Source organism: Mustelus asterias, chromosome 9 (genome assembly GCF_964213995.1).
Source record: "Mustelus asterias chromosome 9, sMusAst1.hap1.1, whole genome shotgun sequence".
Lineage (NCBI taxonomy): Eukaryota > Metazoa > Chordata > Chondrichthyes > Carcharhiniformes > Triakidae > Mustelus > Mustelus asterias.
In genome coordinates this window covers 126,613,137-126,631,011 of record NC_135809.1, presented here as the reverse complement: position 1 = coordinate 126,631,011, position 17,875 = coordinate 126,613,137, and the positions used below count along the sequence as shown (strand labels likewise).

The window sequence follows — 17,875 nt, the reverse complement described above, 5'->3', positions numbered from 1 at the left end:
TGCCTCGTTGTGAACACACTCCCTTGGAACTCAAGTTACCTTGCTGATTTCAAATCCAAACACTTCTTCAAAATAGGCAGGTTGGCTAATCAGCAGCAAGTAGAAAGTCCAACTTCTACAGAAGTTTGCCACAATTATTGCATAGACTGGCATAGAGGTAAAGAACTTTTTCCATGGCGTCTTGTATTTCTAAAAAAAAGAGACAAATCGAATTACATGAGGGTGCGGGTGAGTCAATTTTATTGCATCAAGTCCATTTAGAAATCAAACTCAATTTGCTATAATAAACATCAGAAAATCGTATCACAACCATAAACCTATTACACACGGGCCAGAATTGAATGAGTAAGTGTGAGCCCGACCTCCAATCACATGACATAGTGTTAGTTGCATCTGAGCATAACATTGCAGTTGACAGACACATGTGAGAGTCAGAAGCGGACCCACCAACAATTAAGCAGGAAATTAAGCCCATTAAGGAGCCAATTATTAGGACTTTGGCGGGGCCCATGCACTTTTACAGTTAGCGGACAGGCTAGTCGGCAGGTGGTCACAGAATCACAGAACACTACAGTGCAGACGAGGCCCTTCGGCCCATCGAGTCTGCATTGATGCATGAAATGCCCTGACCTGCCCATCTAATCCCACTTGCCAGCACTTGACCCATAGCCTTGAATGTTATGGCGTGCCAGTTACTCATCCAGGTCATTTTTAAAGGATGTGAGGCATCCCGCCTCCACCACCCTCCCAGGCAGTGCATTCCAGATCGTCACCACCCTCTGAGTAGAAAGGTTTTTCCTTAAATCCCCCCTAAACCTCCCATTCCTCACTTTTAACTTAGTCTTCGCGTTCTTGACTCACACTCGATCAAGGTTGGTGTGAAATTTGTATTTTTTTACTCATTCATGGGACACGGGCGTCACCGGCTACCCAGCATTTATTGCCCATCCCTCATTGCCCAAGGCAGTTGAGAGTCAACCACATTGCTGTGGCTCTGGAGTCACATGTTGGCCAGACCGGGTAAGGACGGCAGATTTCCTTCCCTAAAGGAACCAGATGATTTTTTTCCGACAATGGTTTCATGGTCAGCGGTAGATTCTTAATTCCAGATATTCATTATTGAATTCAAATTCCACCATCTGCCATGGCGGGATTCAAACCCTGGTGCCCAGAACATTAGCCGAGTTTCTGGATAATTGTCTGGCGATAATGCCACTAGGCCGTTGCCTCTGCTGCAAAATGTCTCCAGGATGAAATAAAATAAAGGAAGATTGTTGAGGGTTGAGATGTTGTGTGTTATGCTGTCGGTTGTTGGAAGTTGCATTACAGAGAGAGAGTTCGTGGCACTCTTTGCCCACATTTCACTGGAAAAATCCTGCAGCTCCCTGAGGGAACGACATATCGGCAATCAGCCTTCAGGCAGCTCGATGGAAATGCCCACCCTCAGCCACACTTTGCTCAATATCTGTCCTCTTCCTGCACGCCCACACCCCACCCCCACAACATCCCGCACACCACTGGGCAATGCTGAGCCTTACTCAGCACGCATTCCTCCCTGGATGCCAGTTAATTGGGTCGCCAGCATGAAATCAGAGTCGGGGTCTGATTGTAGCAGGAAGCGCATATTACACCCTCTTCCAATCATACACAGACGCCCAGCGTGAAATTCTAGCCATGAAATAGTTTTGCTTTCTTTATTCTTTTATGGGATTTGGGCATCACTGGCAAGGCCAGCGTTCATTGTCCATCCCTAATTGAGGGGGCAGTTGAGAGTCAACCACATTGTTGTGGCTCTGGAGTCACATGTAGGTCAGACCAGGTAAGGGTGGCAGATTTCCTTCCCCAAGGGACATTAGTGAACCAGATGGGTTTTTACGGCAATCGACAATGGTTTCATAGTTCCCATTAGACTTTTCATAGAATCATAGAATCCCTGCAGTGCAGAAAGAGGCCATTCAGCCCATCGAATATGCACCGACAACAATCCTACCCATCCCTGCAACCCACATATTTACCCCACGAATCCCTCTTACCTACGCATCCCGGTACACAAAGGGGAAATATAGCATGGCCAATGCACCTAACCCACACAACTTTGGAGTGTGGGAGGAACCCGGAGCACCTGGAGGAAACCCACGCAGACAGGGGGAGAACATGCAGACTCCGCACAGACAGTGACCCGAGCTGGGATCAAACCCGGGTCCCTGGCACTGTGAGGCAGCAGTGCTAACCATCGTGCCACCGTGCCACCATTTTAATTCCAGATTTTTTTTTAGTGAATTCATATTTCACCAACTGCTGTAGTGGGCTTTGAACCCTGGTCCCCAGTGAATTACCCTGGGTCTCTGGATTACCAGTCAAGTGACAATACCACTACACCACTGCCTCCCCTTTAATACATTTAACTAATCAGTTTTTTGGTAAAACAAAGTGTTAAGTATTTGTTGCTGAAGGGACGTGTCATTTGATGAACATCCAATTTACCCAAAAATGTACTATTTTTAAAATTTGGAACATAACTATTTCATTATCAGCTGGTCCGCACTATATTATCATTTATAACAGGTGAAGAATCAATAATATCAATAGTAATCGATCATGCAGCACTGCTTTCTCAACTAGTTTTAGATTTCACTATTTCCAAGTTATTTTGGGAGGAACCGAAATGGTTCTATGGTGTGCAAATCATCTAATTGAAGACAAATTGTAAAAGGTTTGCCTATTTTCATAACCTGCGCTCAATAAGAAAAACATATTTTGGGGCATTTCATTTAATTCGTTCTGGAGTTGTGATTTATCATCATTTTTCTAAGCATTAACAGTGGGGGAAGTTTCATCCTGAGTGAGACACACTCCAATTGAGTACATTTGGAAATGTGGATCCAAGTGGGAATTTGGTGCAAATGGGAAAGAGGTGCTCTTTTGCTTTTTGCTTTCTAACCTTTTCATCCTTCAGAAAGTGGCCTTGCCCTGCTGCAAGAGAAGGAGCTGTTTATTTGGTGATTTTTTTTTCCAGCTACTGTGAGGCAACTGTTGGAAAAAACTACAACCTGTCACGGGAAACTGGTAAGCAGACTGGCCAGTAAGTGCTCAATGTAAAGAGCAGTGCGTGAAAAACTAATGTCTGGAACAAAGGGAAATTACAGCCTATATAGTAAGATAAGGTATAGTGGTATTGTCACAAGTAATCCAAAATAGAATAGAGTTAATGCTAGAGAAGTAAAGTTAAGACATGGTAGTGCAGCTCAGTCGAAAGGAATGCATATCCTGTAATATGTGTGAAGTCCTGGATGCTACCAGTGCCCGAGGCAATCAGAGGTGCAGGAAGTGCTGCCAGCTTCAGAAAAGTGGGCTCAGCTTTCAGAGCTAGAACAGCAGCGGCTGGAATTGTTGTGGCACAACCGTGAGGCTGAGAGCTCTGTGGATAGCACATTCAGAGAGGTGGTCACATCACAGCTTAAGGGCGTGGAAGCTGAAAGGGAATGGATGACCTGCAGGCAGTCCGAACAAACTAGGCAGGTAGTGAAGGAGTTCCCTCGGGTCTGCTCAGAAAGTGGTTTTCCATTTGGAAAGCTGGTGAAGACATTGGCTCCTCGGAAGAATTCAGGCAGAGGCTGGTTGGTGGCACCATGAAATGGCTCAGCTGCACAGGAGGAGAGGAAGAAGAAAGGGAGAGCAATAGCAATAGGGAATTTGCTGGTTAGGGGAACAAGCAGGACAGTATGTTGCCTCCCTGGTGGCAGGGTCAGGGATGTCACGGAGTGGCTGCAGGACATGCTTCTTGTGAAGAGTGAACAACCAGAGGTCATGGTCCACATTGGTACCAATAGGAAGAGGGATGGGGCACATTGGTACCAATGACTTAGGTAGGAAGAGGGATGAGGTCCGGCAATCAGAATTTAGGGAGCTAGGCAGAAAGCTCACAAGCAGGACCCCAAATGTAGTGATCTCTTGATTACGCTCAGTGTCAAGTGAAAGTGAAGTCAGAAAGGCGATGGCCTAGTGGTATTATCGCTAGACTATTAATACAGGAACTCAGCTAATGTTCTGCAAACTTGGGTTCAAATCCCGCCACGGCAGATGATGGAATTTGAATTCAATTTAAAAAAATCTGGAATTAATAACCTACTGATGGCCATGAAACCATTGTCGATTGTCAGAAAAAACTATCTGGTTCACTGATGTGCTTTAGGGAAGGAAATCTGCTGTCCTTATCCAGTCTGGCCTATATGTGACTCCAGAGCCACATCACTGTGGTTGACTCTCAACTGCCCTTCAAGGGCAACTAGGAATGGGCAATAAATGCTGGCCATGTCCCACATTGAATAAAACAAAAAATAGGAAGATAAGGCAGAAGAATGTGTGGCTGCAAGGATGGTACAGGAGGAAGGGTTTTAGATTCCACCGACACTGGGACTGACTCTGGAGGAGTTGGCATCTGTAGAAGCTGGACAGGTTGCACCTGAACAGAGCTGGGACGTTTTGCTCTTACTGTCAGGAGGCCTTTGAAATAACTCAGCAGGCTGTGGGAACCAATAGGAAATATTAGAGAGGAATATCAGGATGCACAAAATATTGGGTTGAACAGAAAGCACTGGTATGGAGGATAATAAGTTCATTAGTGAAGTCGGAGCTAGGGAGAAAGTAATGAAGTCTAAATCAGGGTTATTATGTATGTAAATGCATGGTATAGTAAATAAAATTGGGTAGTTACAGGTGCAGATTGCATTGCAGGAAATATGATGTTGGGACAAGAACAGGGTCCTGGCTAAGGGAAGGGCATGACTGAGTGTTCAATATTTCTGGGTGCAGGGTGTTTAGAAAAGATAGGAAATGGGGAGGCGTGGCAGTATTGGTCAGGGAGATCATTGCAATGCTGGAGAAAGAGGATGTCCCAGAGGGACTGTCCGTTTGGTGTTTGCACGTTCTCCCCTTGTCTGTGTGGGTTTCCTCCGGATGCTCCAGTTTCCTCCCACAGTCCAGGTTAGGTTGATTGACCATGCTAAATTATCCCTTGGCATGCAAAGATGTGTAAATTAGGGGGATTAGCTGGGTAAATATGTGGGGTTACGGGCATAGGGTCTGGGTAAGATGCTTGTTCAGAGATTTGGTGTGGATTCAATGGGCTGAATGGCCTGCTCCTGCACTGTAGGGATTCTATGATTCTACTTTGCATTCTGCTAAAACAATGGTTAAGACTCAGAAATGCCTATTTTCTATTTCTTTGCAAAAGGAAATGTAACACCTGTGCATTTTGAGTTATAATGTGGCAGTTCTATTATTGGAGCAACAAGATCTGCATGTTTGGTATCTTACACCAGAATACAAACCACCTTGAGGAGGATCAACTCTCACAATTTTTTAAAAGTCACATTCGCCAGCCACTGCAACATTTTAAACATATACGCTAAAGTTTTTAAAACAAAAATGTACAAACAATCTGTTGCTCTAGTTTCTAATGCTACAAAAAAGTACTAATGGGAAAAGTATTTTCTTCTTATCAAAACTTCAAGAGCCAGCAAGCAGAATTGCAATTGTGTAAGTCCAGTTAATGTATGAATTTAAGTATGGATGCTTGGTGCACATACGCAGTATGGGTGGCACGGTGGCACAGTGAATAGCACTGCTGCGTCACTGCGTCAGGGACCCAGTTTCAATTCCAACCTCAGGTGACTGTGTGGAGTTTGCATGTTCTACCCATGTCTGTGTGGGATTCCTCCGGATGCTCCGGTTTCCTCCCACAGTCCAAAGATGTATGGGTTAGGTGGATTGACCATGGTAAATTACCTCTTCGTGCCCAAAGATGTACGGGTTGGGTGGACTGGTCATGCCAAATTGCCCCTTAGTTTCACAGAGATTAGCAGGCTAAATATGTGGGGTTACGGTGATAGAGCAGTGAGATTGTTGTTGGTGCAGACTTGATGGGCCGCTCGCCTCTTTCTGTACTGTAGGGGTTCTATGATTCTAATGATATGCAAGAGTAGAGTTCTTACATGTAATTTAGGATAACATTATGCCCATGTTTCAGAATATAGGAACAAAGTTTACATGCATAGGTTTAGACTTAAAGGGGCTGATATGTGCATGATCAATAAATGTGGTTATGCATGCACAGAGCTTTGAGCATATGTTTGCATTTACCCAGAGCTGTATTTGCGTACAATTAACTGAAATGTTCTAAAAAAATAAAGTGTATCTAGAAAGTCCATACATCTATTCCTCCAATAAGTTTGGCACTTTCACCAATGCTTTCTTCAATGTAGATGCGCTCCTCATCTGTGATAGTCGGATGTGTTGCAGGACTTTCATACGATACCAGAATCCAGAACATATACCACAGCATTCCAAATGACCCTGATTCAAAACAGAATAAAGCAAGAAACATGAAATAAACTATGTAAGTGCAGAAATTGGATGCTATTATATAAAATATCACTAGGTCAACTGTTAGTTATTTAATATCTTGTTATTTGGTAACTATTTGTGCAAATTGTTAACATCGACAAAAAAAATCATGTAATGTGGAAAGAAAATATGAAAATCGGACACCTGAAATAAGCACACAAAATGCTAGAAGTGCACAGCCAGGCACCCACTATCTGAAAGCGGAATAGTAGTAAGGCCGGCACAGTTGCACAGTAGTTAGCACTGCTGTCTCACAGCGCGGGGACCTGGGTTCGATTCCCGGCTTGGGTCATTGTTTGTGCGGAGTCCGCACGTTCTCCTGGTGTCTGCGTGGGTTTCCTCCGGGCGCTCCGGTTTTCTCCCACAGTCCAAAAGACGTGCTGGTTAGATGCATTGGCCATGCTTAAATTTTCTCTCAGTGTACCCGAACAGGTGCGACTCGGGGATTTTCACAGTAACTTCATTGCAGTGTTGATGCAAGCCTACTTTTTAAAGTTTATTTATTAGTCACAAGTAAGGCTTACATTAACACTGCAATGAAGTTACTATGAAATTCCCCTAGTCGACACAGCCCAGCACCTGTTCGGGTCAATGCACCTAACCAGAACGTCTTTCAGGATGTGGGAGGAAACCGGAGCACCTGGAGGAAACCCACGCAGACACGGGGAGAACATGCAAACTCCACGCAGACAGTGACCCAAGCTAGGAATCGAACCTGGGTCCCTGGCGCTGTGAAGCAGCAGTGCTAACCACTGTGCTACTGTGCTGCCCCTAATAAATAAGCTTTAACTTAGTTTTAAACTTTAAGTTTAATATTTTAAGGGTAGATTGTCTCAAACCTTATACATTGGCAAGATAGCTCACACAACGTGAAAGTTGAAAATTGTAGACAAGAGGCATGCACTCAGGAATATTGAACCTATTGAGTGCAAATGTTTGCCTGGCTTCTGAGACAGTAAATACTAGCCCATTTTCCATTGATGGAACTACAAAGCACTCCTGAGCAATATTCTCCACAGATTTATTTAAAACATTTGTTTGTTTTTGTAATGTATGTACTTAATAAATACAGGAGCAGTATCAAGATGATGATAATTTCAGAAACAAATCAGCATAACGTACCACTTATCTCACTGCTATTTTTGCCAAACAAGAACACATTTTTCAAAAGAATAAACTACATTTTGCATTAATGGCCAAATCTTCTGGAAGTTTCAGAATGCTATGCCAAATTAAAATTGAGATTGAAGCTTTAGTTAACCAGTGGTCCCTCAGTTGGACCAGATATGCATGTGGTTCATAACTACTAACTCTTAACATCTCAGGTGACTTTTAGTTCTCAACTATATATTTTACTACTTATTGTGACCCTATTCAATATCTGATACTGAAATTAGAAACATAGAAACATAGAAAAACTACAGCACAAACAGGCCCTTCGGCCCACAAGTTGTGCCGAACACATCCCTACCTTCTAGACCTACCTATAACCCTCCATCCTATTAAGCTCCATGTACTCATCCAGGAGTCTCTTAAAAGACCCTATTGAGTTTGTCTCCACCACCCCTGACGGCAGCCGATTCCACTCGCCCACACCCTCTGTGTGAAAAGCTTACCCCTGACATCGCCCCTGTACCTACCCCCAGCACCTTAAACCTGTGTCCTCTGAGAGTCCACCCGATCTATGCCTCTCAACATCTTATCTTAAATTAAGGGGCGAATTTTCCCACTCCGCCCGCCACGGGAATCATAGCAGGTGAGGGGTGAACCATGGAAATGTCCATTAACAACGGGTGGGATTTTCCGGTTTTGGGGTGAGTGCAGCCAGAAAATCTTGCCCTAAGTTTTTAAAAATGTTTATTTATTAGTGCCACAAGTAGGCTTACCTTAACACTGCATTGAAGTTACTGTGAAAATCCCCTAGTGTGTAATGATAATATCACCCAATCAATATATCTGAAATTGCAATAACCTATTCTCGTGTAGGAATTCAATATTCAAATTATATTTGATATCATATTGCTACACCTGTCATTTTGTACCAGTCATGTGTTGCCCTTGATACCATAAAATGTCATCTAGCCCAATTACAAAAATATTAAACTGGAAAGGGTGCAAAAAAGATTTACAAGGATGGTACTGGGACTGGAAGGTTTGAATTATAAGGATAGGCTGAATAGGCTGGGAGATTTTTTCCTAGAACATAGAAAATAGTGACCTTATAGATGTTTATAAAATCATGAGGGGTATAGATAAGATGAATACCCAAGGTCTTTTCCCCAGGGGTAGGGGAGTCCAAAACTAGAGGGTATAGGTTCAAACTGAGAGGGGAAAGGTTTAAAAGGGACTCGAGGGGTAACTTTTGCACATAGAGAGTGGTGTGTGTATGGAATGAGCTGCCAGAGGAGGTGGTAGAGGCGGGTACAATTACAACACTGAAAAGACATTTGGACAGGTACATGGATGGGAAAGGTTTAGAGGGACATGCTCCAAATGTAGGCAAATGGGACTAGCTCAGTTTAGGAAACCTGGTCAGCATGGACAAGTTGGGTGAAGGGCCTGTTTCCATGCTGTATACCTCTATGACTCTATTACTATGCATATTGATTGACATACTCTAACAATATCCCAGGACAATATTCTGATTATGTATTGGAGATGGAAACATCACCCACTGCCAGCATGTGTTGTAAAAGGCAGGATGACCAGCCATTATCACACCCAATCACAGAGCAGGCCGAATGGCCTTCGCCTGCTCCTATTTTCAATGGGTGGGATTTTCCTCCCCCTCCGCTATGTGTTTTGCATCGGTGGGAAGCAGTGCTCCGCTCGTTGGCGGTGAGATCGTATGGTTCCCGCTGTTGTCAATGGGGTCTCACATTGAACACACCCCTCGCTGTCGGGAAACCCACGGTGGGGGTGCGCCATCAGTGGGACCGTAAGATCCCACCACCAGAAATGCCAGTGAGATTTTGAAGTATGTTTCTACGCAAAATCACACTCCAGGTTATGATATTTACATTTTAAATCAAAAATAACTGCTATATTAGGGAGTTGCTCCTGACTTCAGATTTACATGTAAAGTTTCTTAGTTTGAACAACATTCAAAGAGCTGTGGGAGTTACTTTCAACTTACTAGCAAGAAGTAAATCTATTGTTGCTGAGGATGGATCCATTATGGAAATGCCCTAATTTTCCTTCCATTGTTTTAAATGCAGAAAGTTTAGAAACAGGAAAACAGGATCTAGAAGCAGGAATAGGTCAATCAGCTCTTTAAACCTACTCCACTGTTTGCTTAGATCATGGCTGATCTGATTGTGGTCTCAACTCCACTTTCCTGTCCACCCGGTAAAGCTGCCCCACCACCCCATCGCCCTTGAATCCCTTGTCAGTCAAAAATCTACCTAACCCAGCCTTGAATAAATACAGAAGCAAGTACCCTTTTGTGTTCTGGGTGGCACGGTGGCACAGTGGTTAGCACTGCTGCCTCACAGCGCCAGGGACCTGGGTTCCATTCCCAGTGGGTCACTGTCCGTGTGAAGTCTGCACGTTCTCCCTGCGTGGGTTACCTCCAGGTGCTCCGGTTTCCTTCCACAGTCCGAAAGACGTGCTGGTTAGATGCATTGGAAATGCTAAATTCTCCCTCAGTGTACCCGAACAGGCGCCGCAGTCATAAAATCATAGAATCCTATAGTACAGAAGGAGGCCATTTGACCGACCACAATCCCACCTAGGCCCTATCCCCATAACCCCATGCATTTACTCTAGCTAGTCCCCCTGACACTAAGGAGCAATTTAGCATGGCCAATGCACCTAACCCGCACATCTTTGGACTGTGCGAGGAAACCAGAGCACCCAGAGGAAATCCACGCAGACACGCAGAGAATGTGCAAACTCCACACAGACAGTAGGGACCCAATCCGGGAATCAAACCCGGGTCCCTGGTGCTGTGAGGCAGCAGTGCTAACCACTGTGGCACCATGCCACCCCGGTGTGACTACTAGGGGATTTTCACAGTAACTTCATTGCAGTGTTAATGTAAGCCTACTTGTGACAATAAATAAGTAAGAAAGTATTGAAGCTCATGGGCGGATTGTACCTAAGGCAGGCTGCCCAAAAATCACCTGCGTCACGGAAATGTAGAACCTACCGTACACATAAAACACAGAAGGCCATCCAGTGTATTGCACTAGAATCCCAGCTAAAGGCATAGCAACGACGGCTCCAGCATATGAACCTGCGGGAAGAACAGTGCGCAATCAGGATGCAAGTGAGGTCCCATTCAAAGGTTGCATTACAACATTTGATGCGTTTAAAAAAAAATAACTTACAGGGAAAAAAAAATGCTAATTACCACAAAATGAGGTGGTTGCCAGCCTGCTTCTCTCTAGTGGTGGAGCCCATTTACTCCAAATGCCATGGCAGGCTGGGTACGTGACTCCCTGCAAACATACATCAGTTATGTTTTTACACAGAGCACCAAGCAGGTCTGTAATTTATCAGTCATCTAAGTAAACATCAACACGTTTTATTCGTTTTAAAATATTGATGGCGACAACATGGAGAAAGCAATGTTCAAGAATTTTGAGAGGTGTGAATGTATCTTGCAGTTCAGTTACTGTTATATTTCCAAACAATAACATAGCTCATATCAAGGTTACCTTTCTCCTTTTTGTTAAAGCAGACCTCTGCATAACCAGATATCTGTATTGCTACAAAACATTCTGCAACAGCCAAATGAATTGTAGTACTAATTAAAATTAAAATTGCTGGTTACAGCAATTAGCTTCAGAAACATGACACGATATAATCTGGAGTAAAACATTAACAATTCGAAGGTAAATTTAAGAAAAAGAAAGATTGCAACTGTGAGAAATGGAAATAGTAAAGGTTGAAAACACACAATAAATAGATCGACAAACATCTGCAAGGAGGGAACAGGTCATGGTGTGAGAGGAGTGCAGTTTCCATCAGTTTAAATGGATAACGCATAAAGGACGTGATGGAGAATGTCAGAGGGAAGTGTAGGTTTTTCAGAGATTACTGCAATGTATTGTGAGTGCCCTGTGGGATTCTGTGAATTAATCAGCATTGCTCCCGTACCCCAGGAGAGACAGACGTACCTCTACCAGTCCCTGCAGGATCCTGACGAACATCACGAAACCATAGTGCACCTTAGCTGCAGATGGGATGAGCATATTGAGTGTGGAGGTGAGAAAGATGGCAGCGCCAAATACTCTGAAACACAGCACCAGAAACATTTTACATTGTACACAGTCTCCTTTCCAATATTAGTCTCTGAGATATGCTCTCCGGTAAAGATATTCCACTCAGTTACTCCTCGTAATTAATGTTTTCATAAACTCCTTGCACATTGCACCTTAGGGCAGGATGATGAAGAGTGCTGCTGTTATCCCCCAGAAAGGCAGAGCAATTAGGTAAGATTTGACAATGTTTCACTATTCTGTGGATACTGTGGATGAGCAATCACTTGGTAGTACAGAACTTATAAAGGGAGACACGTTGTCAATGCTGTTTGCCTTGCACTCATTGGGACAAATGCAAGAATAACAAATTTCAAATGATCATGACAACTGGTTCTACAGGGGAAAAGGGGTGCTGATTGGTTGGAAAGTTGACTCTGATTGTCTGAGGCACTGCTAAGGAGAAAGCAATTGGGAACTGTAGGGTCCGCAAGCTCCTGGATAATTCAACAAACGTGCAAGGCTTGGGCATGTTGCTTTTATTGCAGGGAACGGGTCCTTGCGTACAGATGTACGTCATTTCGAGCAAGCATTATTAAGCCCCCCATGTTACAAACTCGGCTGATTGTAAACTGGTTTTAGTGTAGCTATTAGCACACTCAGAATTATTCAGCAAGCATTGCCCAATTGCAAAAACACATCTCACAGTAGACATATTTCTGGAAGAAATGCAAACAAGTACCTGTTCTCGGCAAACAAAAGGAATATGTTCAGGCCTTGCACCGTTTTTGAATTACCCAGAGACCAGAATTGGACCAAAGCATCTTTAACTGAGTCCAATTATTCCTTTCACCCAAAGTTTCAACCTTGCCAAATTAATAGGAGCAGGAGGAGGTAATTTAACCATTGAGACTGTTGTGCTTTTTTTACATGTTCAGATGATGTGGGCATCAAGGACATTTATTGCCATAGAATCGCCACAGTGCAGAAGGAGGACATTTGACCCATTGAGTCTGCACCAACCACAATCCCACCCAGGTCCGAACCACACATATTTACCCCACTAATTCCTCTAACCTACACATCCTGGAACACTAAAGGGCAATTTAGCATGGCCAATGCACCTAACCCGTTCATCTGTGGACTGTGGGAGGAAACCGGAGCACTCGGAGGAAACCCATGCAGACACAGGGAGAATGTGCAAACTCCACACAGACAGTGACCCAAGCCAGCAATTGAACCCGGGTCCCTGGAGCTGTGAGGCAGCAATGCTAACCATTGTGCCGCTGTGCCATCCCTAAATTAAATTTTAAAGTTTATTAACACTGCTGTCTCACAGCACCAGGGACCTGCATTCAATTCCAGTCTTAGGTGACTGTCTGTATGAAGTTTGCACATTCTCCCTGTGGCTGCGTGGGTTTCCTCCGGGTGCTCTGGTCTCCTCCCACACACCAAAGATGTGCGGGTTAGGTTGATTGGCCATGCTAAAAATTGCCCTTAGTGTCAAGGGGATTATCAGGGTAAATAGTTGGAGTTACAAGGATAGGGCCTGGGTGGAATTGTGGTCGGTACAGACTCGATGGGCCGAATGGCTTCCTTCTGTATTGTAGGAATTCTGTGATACTATGAGGAAGATGCACGGGGACGGAGTTCCATTAAGGATGGCGACCTGCCTTCCTGGGCCAAAAAATCTGCAGTCTGAGCAGCGCCACTGACACAGGGTGGGCAGTCCTGGTGTGCAGGGAGGAGTGGGAGCCTACACACTGAGGCACACTCAAAAGGACAACAAAAAAGAAAAATATGCGCTGGTGCGATTCAGAATGGTAAATTTTCAGCTGTGGTATTGGAGCCATTGGAGCAACCATTGCCATTGAGGAGACCCCTCGGTGGGCCGTGAAGCCTCAAACCCAAAGGAAGCCACTGGAAGACTACTTCAGTGAATCTGATGAATGCAGCATGTGACACGGGTCATTCTGATGCCAGTAAGATCCCAGTGAGGCCATAAAATGGCCATCAGTAGGCTAATTCAGTGACTTAATAGGCCATGTGCCTCCAATCTGCATGTCACCATGCTGCTGCCTTTCCCACCTTCGATAATAATCTGTAGTGGCTGGAATATGTCCAGATTCCCGTGTTCGCCCCATGTCTGTGTGGATTCCCTCCGGGTGCCCCGGTTTCTTCCCACACTCCAAAGGTTAGGTGGATTGGCCATGCTAAATTCCCCTTAGTGTCAGGGGGACTAGCAGGATAAATAAGTGGGGTGGGATTGTTGTCGGTGCAGGCTCAATGGGCCAAATGGCCTCCTTCTGCACTGTAGGGATTCTATGATTCTATGATGCTTTCCATCACCATTTTACCCTCCTGTCCACCTCCCAGCCCCTCCCCAAAGGTCTGATAACATTTAGCCCATTAACACTCTGGACATCCACTGGCTCTGGCTTTTCATCATTTAGAAAGTTCTATCCATTTTAGATCGAAGGTGAATTACCTTACTTTTGCTGAGATTGAAAATAACTTACCATATTTTTGCTCCTTCACTTAATCCACAAATATCTGTTTATAATTTGATGCTCCCATCTAAACTATGTATAATGTCACCTATCTTTGTGCCATCAGCAAACTTGGGTGTGTGGCTTTCAATATCTATGTTGTTAATAAATATGATGAAAGATTGAGACCCCAACATAGATCTTTGCAGGATACCACTGCTTACATCCTGCCAATCTGAGTACTTGTCCATTATCCCTACTCTCTGACTCCTACCACTCAGTCAAAGAATGACCTAACTAGGTTAATAATTTGCCATCAATTCTATAAGCTTCGACTTCTTATGCCTTCTAGAAGTCCAGCTTAATAATATCCATAGGCTTTCCTGTGTCCACAACTTTACATATCTCTTCAAAAAATTCCAATCAGGTTTGTCAGGCATGACATATCCTTTACAAATGGTGAAGCGAGGCAGACGTTATTCACGTTTTGCAGGTCTGACAAAGACCCTTTGCAAATCCATAAAAGCAAATTACTGCGGATGCTAGAATCTAGCTTTGACAAAGGGTTATTTGGACTCAAAATGTTAGCTCTTTTCTCTCCTTACAGATGCTGCCAGATCTGCCGAGATCAATGTGTTTCAAAGTATTCATTCAAACTATTATTAATTTTAAACTCTAGCAATATCCAGACAACAGGTGTTAGGCCAACTGGTCTATCATCTCCCAGTTTCTTTCACTCACTTTTCTTGCACTGAAAGAGGTCTCACAACACTAGGTTAAAGTCTGACATTGTGCATTCTCTTGCATTGTGAAGTGACATTTGCAATTTTCCTGAATCAAAGGAACATTGGTAGATTATAGTTCGGGCATCGGCAATGTTCTCATTTTCATCCTTTAAACACCTTGGAAAAAATTCACCTGAACATAGGTACTGGAGTAGGTCATTTAACCCCTGGCTTTCAATGAGAATATGACTGATCTGATCATTGGGATTTCATCATCATAGAAACCCTACAGTGCAGAAAGAGGCCATTTGGCCCATCGGGTCTGCACCGACCACAATCCCACCCAGGCCCTAGCCCCATATCCCTACATATTTTACCCGCCAATCCCTCTAATCTAAGCATCTCAGGACACTAAGGGGCAATTTTAGCATGGCCAATCAACCTAACCCGCACATCTTTGGACTGTGGGAGGAAACCGGAGCACCCGGAGGAAACCCACGCAGACACGAGGAGAATGTGCAAACTCCATGCAGACGGTGACCCAAGCCGGGAATCGAACCCAGGTCCCTGGAGCTGTGAAGCAGCAGTGCTAACCACTGTGGTACCGTGCCGCCCTGTTGCTCTTTCATACCACTGCTTTCTTCATTACTGTGATTTTGCTTACATTATTTTTGGTAAGTTGCTGTTCATTGAGATGTCTGCCATGCTACCCTCTTCCTCTGAGGCTAGGACAACCTGTGTGCCATTTCCTTATGTTAATTTATATCACCATTCTCCGACCTCAAATTTCTCACATTGCTTCAGCCCATCCAGATTTTGACGGAATCATAGAATCCCTTCAGTGCAGAAGGAGGCCATTCGGCCATCAAGCCTGCAATGACAACAATCCCACCCAGGCCCTATCCCTGTAAACTCCCCGTATTTATTCTGTTAATCCCCCTGACAATAGGGGTCAATTTATCATGGCCAATCTACCTAAGCTGCAGGTCTTTTGTGAGTGGGAGGAAACCAGAGCACCCAGAGGAAATGCACGCAGACTAATATTAATTAAAAATTGCCTAATATTAAATAAAAGTTCAAAAGAATTATTGATTTGATTTGATTTATTATTGTCACTTGTATTGGTATACAGTGAAACGTATTGTTTCAAAAAAGGGCTGAGATATCTGCGCTTGTTCTCTGCGTTGCTCTGTCTGAGGTTTGCTGCACTGAGTTGGTTCTGCAGATCCTCTCTCAGAAGATTAACCAAAAATATTGCAGGAAAGTAATTTGCACATTATACAGGCTTGGTATGGCTCCTGCTTTGCCCAAGACCGCAAGGAACTACAAATGTAGCCCAATCCATCACGCAAACCAGCCTCCCATCCATTAACTCTGTCTACACTTCCCGCTGCCTCGGAAAAGCAACCAGCATAATTAAGGACCCCACACACCCTGGACATTCTCTCTTCCATCTTCTTCCAACGGGAAAAAGATACAAAAGTCAGAGGTCTCATACCAACCAACTCAAGAACAACTTCTTCCCTGCTGCTGTCAGACTTTTGAATGGACTTACCTTGCATTAAGTTGATCTTTCTCTACACCCTAGCTATGACTGTAACACTACATTCTACACTCTCTCGTTTCTTTCTCTATGAATGGTATGCTTTGTCTGTATAGCGCTCAAGGAACTCTTCATTGTATGTTAATACATGTGACAATGATAAATCAAATCAAATCAAAGCATATTGTTCCTAGAGAAGGAAAGGAGAGTGCAGAATGTAGTATATTGACTTTGACATTCCTTTCAATTTCCAGGAAATATATGCTTTTTTAAAAATCTTTTAATTTTATGTTGCTCACGGCCTTTCATTTTAACAAGCAGAGCATTTATTTCTAGGGGAATAAATTGCTTCTGTATTACTTTGATTCACTTTTGAATAGTGGTTTCCTTCAATATTACTTATTAACAGATTTTCATCACACTGACTAAACTTAACTAAATTTTGAATCTTCACCTCTTTTGCATTTCTCTCTTTTTTTAAATTAACTGATGGGATGTGGTCATCACTGGCTGGACCAACATTTACTGCCCATCCCTGAGGGCATTTAAGAGTCAACCACATTATGTATCTGAAGTTACGCAAAGGCCAGGCCAGGGAAGGATGACAGATTTATTTCTCTAAAGGACATTTGTGAACCAGATGTGTTTTTACGACAATCGTATCACAGTCATCTTTAGACTTTTAAGTCCCCATTTTTTATTGAATTCAAATTTCACCATCTGCCATGGTGGGATTTGAACGCAGGTCCCCAGAGCATTATCCTGGGTCTCTGGATTACTAATCCAGCAACAATACCACCACACCACTGCCTCCCACTAAACTCTTGACCACATTGTAATTGCTATTGGGCGAATGTTCATGCACCATAAGGCTATTAATTAAATCCAGCTCATTAATCATTACTGAATATCATATGGCAAATCCCCTTGTTGAATCTAAGACATATTAGCCCAAATCTTCCAATCGGGATTAGAAATCCTGTTACCCACCCTGACCAGGCAATTAAAAAAACTTTCCTGCAATATTTTTGGTTAATCTGAGAGAGGATCTGCAGAACCAACTCAGTGCAGCAAACCTCAGACAGAGCAACGCAGAGAACAAGCGCAGAAGTCTCAGCCCTTTTTTAAAGGCATTGGCTGCCATAATCTGTTAAGCATAGAGTTCAATTGGCCTGAAGCTTCTTTGAAAAGCTATGAAAGGAAGGTAACTGGGTAAGGTACGTGAATGAGGGGGTCGGGTAGATAATGTATGTGGGTAAGTGGTAGGGTGGGAGGGGTGTGTAGGATGGATAAGGGGGTCATGTGGGTGAGGGGCTCGATGGGTAAGGAGGTTATGGTGGATGAGGGGTAAGATGGGATGAGGAGGTAGAGTGGCTAATGGGGTAGGGTGAGTGAGGGTTCAGGGTTTGTAAGAAGGTAGGGCGGGTTAGCTAAGTAGGGTTGATGAGGGGGAAGGGTGGATAAGGTAGCTGGGTAAGGGGGTAGGTGCATAGATCCAATAAGGGGATT

General features: G+C 43.8%; 1 protein-coding gene across 1 annotated transcript in view; it reads right to left on the bottom strand.

Moving 5' to 3' along the window:
- The window catches only part of LOC144499288 (vesicular glutamate transporter 2), a 61,355-nt gene that overhangs the window by 19,956 nt on the left and 23,524 nt on the right, over positions 1-17,875 (bottom strand). Inside the window, exons 4-8 of the mRNA XM_078221403.1 lie at positions 11,529-11,643; positions 10,760-10,847; positions 10,556-10,642; positions 6,212-6,354; positions 40-189 (exon numbers count right to left, since the gene is read on the bottom strand). Of these exons, the coding sequence (XP_078077529.1) occupies positions 40-189; positions 6,212-6,354; positions 10,556-10,642; positions 10,760-10,847; positions 11,529-11,643 (583 nt within the window). The remainder of the gene's footprint in view (positions 1-39; positions 190-6,211; positions 6,355-10,555; positions 10,643-10,759; positions 10,848-11,528; positions 11,644-17,875) is intronic.